Consider the following 7,420-nt stretch of genomic DNA (forward strand, 5'->3'; position numbering starts at 1 on the left):
GTGTGTGTGTGTCTTAGGTACGTGTCGGCGCTCACCACACCGGCTCGCCTTTCCCCGGTGGAATTTGGGCAGGTGCCCACCTTCCAGATCACCACCCCCAATGCCAGCCACGCCCTCTCCCTCCCCCCCGCGGCAGCCGCCGCCATGGCGAACTACGCGGTCGCCGATGACGACCAGCCACTGCTGCGCCACTACCACCGGTCACGGCGGCCGTGCTACCCGGCGGAGAGCACGGGTTCGCTGCCATCCAGCCCGTATCGGCTGGTGGACGATGACAGCGTCTGCGAGGCGGCGGGAGAGTGCGCCCGGGCGGGCGGGACGCTACCGCCCGGGCGTCAGCGCCGCCCGCGCCCGCTCGCCTTCCTCGACGCCACGCACAGTTCCCATAGCAACCTGTCGGACAGCGAGTGGGACGAGGAGTATGGGCTGGGGGGCGCGGAACTGGGCCACGGCGAGAGCACGCCCTTCCTGAGCGCGCTCAACATGAGCTCGCCGTCCCCTGAGCCGGCCACCATCTACCGGCCCACACACACGCCCACACACACGCCCTGCCTGGCCCCCCTCCCCCGCCGCATGCACGGCAAACTCACACAGCCCCGTGGCAGGCCTGACAATGCACCCCTTTAAACACACACACACATAACAGACGCGCTCCTGAGCTACACATGTGCACTCCAGACATGACTGAAAAGTCAGACTCTTTCAACGTGTAACACACACACACACACACACACACACACAGACAGTTATACCATAGACCTGCACCGATAAGAAATATTTTTATTTTATATAACAGACAGATATTCTAAACAAATGAAATATTTATTTTCATTTCAGCGAAACTTGTCTACTAGCTAGCAGCAAAGACTTTTTTTATAGGGGAAACTATTTATATGTTGATTAATTTCACTTTACGAGCATTATGTGAAAAACGAAAAAACATACAAATCAAAAGAGAATTCCGTGCCAGTTTTTTCAGGAGTTAGATACTAGAATAATATTGTGGTGCCTTTTGCTGTTCACCCATGTGGAGGGCTTTGCTTCAGTTTTTCTAGCCTTTCTTACGAACTCTTCTTTTCTACAGACATGTTTGTCTTTTTCTCTTTCTTTCTTCCCCTTTCCCATCAGAACTGTGAGGTTCTCCTGACATCATGCAATATGGGTCACTTCTTTGTGTAATGCATATGTTTACATAAGTATGATACACACCCACACATACACACACATGCTTTCTTGCGATATGGACACACACACGCACACATGTGCACACACACACACTCTCATCCAGATTTATACACGCACTCATACACACATACACACAGAGCACAAATACATGCACCCATTTAATCACTCTCACAAACTGACACACTGTAACACACACACACACAGAGGCACACAGTTAGAGAATCTTGGGTATTCCCACACACCTTCACACACCCACACACATTGCTATTTTATTTTGGAGGGGGGCATCTGCAGATGCAATGATAATTCCACTTCCTGTCCAGACAGGAAGTTACTCAGTCTACTCACTTAGACCCATGGCAATGGGGTTTGTTTGCTTCCTGTCACTCGTATTGTTTCCATAACAACAGAGGTATGCAGAAGTCTCTTGAGGGCGGTGCCCAGGTGTTCAGGGTTTAGAAGTCTGTAAGAGTGTGTGTGTGTGTGTGTGTGTCTGTCTGTGTGTGTCTGTCTGCCTGTCTGTCTTTCTGAGTGTGTTTGTCCAATCACAAAGACGTCACAAGAGCAAAAAGCCTATGGGTTGTGTGTCAGTGTGTTTGTGTGAGTGTGTGTCAGTGATACCTGTGACTGTGGCATCTGGGTGATGCTCTATACATCTGGCATGTGTTTATGTGCATATGTTTCTTTGTGTACACATCTAAGGTTGGGATGCCCTGGCTCGTGAGCCCTGTGTGCTCAGATAAAGCCACAATAGGCAACTGTTGTCCCCGACAGTGCAGAAACTCAAGTAGAATAATTAGTGAAGTCAAAATCACGGGGGATTCTTTAGATCAACTGGCAAGTTGTTAAGTGGTATGTAAAAGACATCTCACTTTCTTATCTGTTCCTTGTGATGCAATACTGCCTATTGCACCTTTAACTTGGTGTGTATGAGTGTGTTTATGTGTGTGTGTGTGAGTGAGAGAGAGAAAGAGAAGAGAGACAAAGAAAAGATAAACGTGTTAGTTGTATCTATCCACTTATTTGTGTTCGAACGTGAACTGTGTGTGTGTATGTGTTTGTAGGTATGCCTGTTTGTGTCACTTGACAAGGTTTGTGTGTTTTTTTTGTGTGTGTGTGTGTGTGTGCGTGCGTGTGTCTTCATGTCATTGTGATGCAGTAGGTCCTTGGGCTGGCGAGATCAGCTCCAGTACACTTTAGGCCCCCTGCGCTCCTGTAGGAAAGCTTATTTGGGGCGGATCTGGCTGTGCTCTGGCCCAGATCCGCACCCTGCCGAGGGCCAGATCTGTTCCAGCTGCTATCTGGGCTCTGACCTTTGACCCCTGCCCCCTCACCTCTGACCTCCCGTGACTGCAGCGGGGAGGGGGCCAGGGGAACCAATCCAGCCTGACTTCATCCCCCCGGAATGCAACTGACTGGACTGCAACTGGAACGGGTATCTGTGAAGGAGTGGTGCCGGGTCCGAACCCGGCACAGGATCCAGCGTGGTCAGTTGGCTGCTGCCTGGGGCTCTCCCCTGAACCCCAACCCCCCCACCCCCCCTGCTCCTTTGCTCCCTCCTCCACCCTTCCAAAGCCAGCAGCTCTAGCCGCTCTGTGTCTCAGGACTTCTCATGCAGAACTACATTACCCATGAGCACCCTGCTCTGCTCCACTCCACTACTGACCTAGGTCACTGGGGCTCACCCTGAGCTCCCGGTTGTTTCGCCCCCCCCTGGTGGCCACTTGTGGTAGGGGAGTATGTGGAGAGGTCTGACAGGTTTTTCGACTCACGCTGTTTAACTGGTGTTTGTGACACTTGTGAAAAAGTTTATGTGTGCACTCCTCAAACATGTCTGGTGTGGGGGTTAATTTGCCAAGGTTTCCACTCTCTGTCTCTCATTTTGTTATTCCCCCTCTCCCCCTTTTAGTGTTTCCTCTGTTGTCTTCCTCTCCTCCCTTCTATCTCCTTCATCTCTCTCTCTCTCTCTCTCTCTCTCTTTTGACATAAGTCTGTATGCAATCTGCCCTTTCTTGTGTGTGTAGAGTGAGTACTGTTTATGGAAAGGAGGTAGAGGGGGTTTAGGGTTATTTGTTCGAAAAAGTGCCCCTACAATCCACTCTTGTGCACTCTCCTTGACATAGTACACACACACACATACACACATGCACGCACACACGCACGCACACACACACACACGCACACACATACACAAACACACACAGTAAAATGTAGAAGTATGCAAACATACCTCTTACGGTCAGACTCACACCCTCACCTTCCCCACATGCACACACCCACACACACACACACACACCCTTATACCCACACACACACACCCCTACACTCCCCACTTAGCTCACACATTTGCTTGTCACATTGTTCCATAAAGTAAATCCCAGCCTTTCTCTTTCTCTCGGACATATGCCATGTCTCTTATCTAGGAGCTTTTGTTCCCTATTTTCTTTCTCTCCTTCCCTCTTGCTTTCTCTCCTCCCGTGTTTTTTTGCCCTCCTCTGTGACTCTCTGGGTCCATTCTCTTTGCATGTTCTAGTGGCAGATAGAGGGTGCATGGATCAAGCAGCATCTGCTCAAAGTGTAGTCTTCATTCCCACATTCAGCAATAAATTCCCTTTTTTTTCATGTCCATCCTTGACTTGGAATATGCTAGAAGTTTTTTGCAAGTTTTCTCAAGAAAAAAAAATGAACTTGGAAAAAAAGAACGGAAAAAAAACTTGTTCATATAAGAAGAGAAAAAAATAAATCTTTATTCCTACCATTTTAACAAAATCCAATTATTTTGTCATCTGTGTGTTGTTAAGTATATCTATCGATCTCTGTATCTATCAATCTATATATCTATTTATCACTCTATCTGTCACTCTATCTATCACTCTATCTATCATTTCTATCTTTGTTTCTTTCTCTCCCTGCTTGTATTTTACTGTGTTTGGTGAAGTCAAGTCAAGTTTATTTATATAGCACATTTCATACACAGAGGTCATTCAATGTGCTTTACATAAACAAAAGCAAACAGTAATAGCAAATAAAAGCATAGATACAGTAAGACAGTCAAATTGCTTAGTCATGTTGTCAGTATAACAATGTACTCTGGAGGGATGTTCTGATGTAAACTATGGCTAAAATTTTGATGACAATAACCATATATTGTAGGTTACACCTTAGTGTATGTGGGAGTTTGATTGCGAGAGACTGGACAAGATTCACATTTACGCTTTTACTGTTTGTACTGTAATTTGTTGACAGACTATGTCAATGCAAAACAGAAAGGTTAAAGACAGCAATGAGCACAAAGAAAAAAAAAGTAGAAATGTGAACATAGGACAATCATAGGAAAACTGTAAATGCAGTGCTGTAGGAATTACAGTGCAGTCTTACTACACCTCCTGACGTTCCTGTCTGTTGGGCCACAAATTCGCAACGAATATGCTTGACACATTATGACAACTTGTTCAACCATTTTCATGTAAAGACTTATGCTGTGAACTAATGCTGCCTAAATGTTGTGAGACTATTCAACAGAGAAAATGTGTGCTCGAAGTGTGCTCATTTTATTAAATTGTGAGCTCCTTTGACTAAATAATGCTCTCATTCTACAAGATTGTGTGCTCAGTTTAGGAAATTGTGCACTCCTTTTACTAATTAGTGTCCTCATTTTCCTAAATTGTGTACTCATTTCACAAAAACTTAAAATGACAGCAGAATTTATCAAATGAGCTCACAATTTGGTAAAATCGAACTAATTAGTAAAAGGATTTTACTAAATTGAGCACACAATCTTGTAGAATGAGAGCATTATTTAGTAAAAGGAGCTCACAATTTAATAAAATGAGCACACTTTGAGCACACATTTTCTCGATATACACAAAACAAATATCTTGCAATGACACCACTGGGGTTCTGTATATTATAGATTATAGGCTATATATAAATTACTGTGATTTGATTTTTTAATTTACATTTCCATACCATTATTACACTCACCAACGCAACAACTTCCCAGCATCGTATAAACCACCAATGTAATAAAAATCTGCATGCTTGAAACGTGATAATCCTACAAACTTGAAGGTACTCTAAGCGATGCCACGCGTTTTTTTAGGCTAAAACATTTTATGTCACTTACTGCAAACATCACCTAACAACCGCTAGCTGTCTGTGTTCTAAATACATTGTAAAAAACGTGATCTCTGTGGACAGCAAAAACGGCAACAAAAACAACCTGGGCAAACCTAGCTCAGAAAAACATAACAAACTGTTCCAGCAAATCACAGACGAGATGCGCGTTTAGGAGAGTTTCAATTGAACGGGAACAGCACGGGAGGGAGGGGGAGGAAGTAGAGAGCTAGCTCTCTGTTTTGTTTGAACGTCAACAGAAGTGACGTTACCCAGCATCGCTTAGAGCACCTTTAATAATTTCCCAGCAACATATCTGTTGCATACTGCCAACATAATAAACTAATTTCCCACCAACATAATAATTATTAAATTTGCAGGAAGTTATTACATTTCTGGGAAGGTTAGTAAGATAGTTATTACATTATAGCCGCACTAAAGAACATAAGACCTGCTCAGAGTGAGAAATTATATATGTTTTATCAGTAAGAGTATGGTTGTTGAAACTTGTCATATAATCCAATTTCATGACTATAAATCTTTCCATAATTATTTTAGGGTAGCATAGCTTTCTAGCAAAGCTGCATTGACCTCCATTGTGTTCTTTTCTTATAATTTTGCTATCTTCCATAATTGGAGTCTGTGGCAGCTCTTAGAACTATATGGTAACCATATGTTTTTTAAATTTAGCATATTTGCTATAGGGACAGGTCTCTGACTCTTTATGCAAAGCTGTATTAGCATCCATTGCTTTTTACTGGGGCCAAGCAAAAATGCTGCATGGCAATCTTTGTATTTTAGTTATTTTCATCACCTTGCACTGAGGGCCAAGAAGCTGTGAAGGCACTCATTGTGTTCCTATGTTTTGTTAATGAATCAGATTTATATCATGTTACATCACATGACTGAATCATATATTTTCTGTCGGTATAATGATTTTCTACCTACTTGAGTGTTAAACCTCTCAAAGACTTCTCAAAGTATTACTTCTCAAAGATATTTTACTTTAGTGTCATCAAGAATTATCAAATTTAGTTTTTTACCTTAATCATGCTTAATGTGGGAACTGTTTGAAATTGGCAGAGCCCTCAGGAACAGACCAGACCCACAACTTTTAATTTTATGTTTAATATCAGTGTTATGATCTAGTCTACTTAAATTGTGAGAGACTTAAAAGTGTATATCCCATACTTGTGTCCATAAAAAGGCATGTGTCCATTGAACAGTGTGTCAATTGAAAAAAAAGGACAATGCAAGGATTACTACACTTTTTTCAACATTTTTTCAAGTAAATATATTTCCAATGAGGCTATTTACATGAAACTTTCACCAAACTTTGGTATACTAACTTGAGAAATCCACACATATAAAAGAATCCAAATATTAAAGTCCAGTAATAAAGTAATGTGCAATAAAGTGGAATGACAGGGGGGAAAGTATTGAACACTATTGAAATGTATTTAATACTTTAGTGGAGAAGCCTTTGTTTGTAATGACAGCTTCAAGACACTTCCACTTCCTGTCTGCTTTGGCATTGCTTTAAAACGAATGTGTTGTCCCTATCTGGACACAGAGGTGAAACAACGCAAGTTGTGTTATTTTCAACACATTTGTTTTAAGAGTGTAGAAGCACTCTCAAATAACTTTTGGATGTCATCATCAGTTTTCTTTGACATCACTTTGTCTATGGCAGCATCACACACTGGACAAACATAGATCTTGGTCATAACGTTGCTTTGATTATGATTATGAATGTGATCATGGTCTTGATGGCTTTTGTAGTTGGCTGTACATTGTGCACTGTTACGTTCAAAGATATTGAAGTAGATGCCGTGGACTTCTCCCACTTTCAGGATAGAGCAAACTAGGCTGACAAACTCAATATCTCATGCAACTACGACAACATTATGTTCTTGCTTTTCAAAGATCGTCATATCACTTTTTATCACATTGAACGTACATGTTTCACGTTGAAAGATGCCTCTCTTCTGACAGAAGAAGCCCTTATCTGTACTGGCAGCATTTGCAGGTGAACGAGTCTCACTAGATGGACTATAACGCAGTTGCAGGTGTTGGTGCAGGTTCATAAGATGGTCTACCACGTCTTTTCTGAAGACAC

General features: G+C 42.8%; 1 protein-coding gene across 1 annotated transcript in view; it reads left to right on the plus strand.

Moving 5' to 3' along the window:
* nrg2b (neuregulin 2b) overlaps window positions 1-3,936 on the plus strand; it is a 68,648-nt gene extending 64,712 nt beyond the window's left edge. The window contains exon 11 of the mRNA XM_048262858.1: window positions 18-3,936. Coding sequence (XP_048118815.1) covers window positions 18-627 — 610 coding nt within the window. The 3' untranslated portion in view covers window positions 628-3,936. The remainder of the gene's footprint in view (window positions 1-17) is intronic.
* The last annotated feature ends 3,484 nt before the right edge of the window (window positions 3,937-7,420 follow it).

Source organism: Alosa alosa, chromosome 14 (genome assembly GCF_017589495.1).
Source record: "Alosa alosa isolate M-15738 ecotype Scorff River chromosome 14, AALO_Geno_1.1, whole genome shotgun sequence".
Taxonomy (NCBI): domain Eukaryota; kingdom Metazoa; phylum Chordata; class Actinopteri; order Clupeiformes; family Clupeidae; genus Alosa; species Alosa alosa.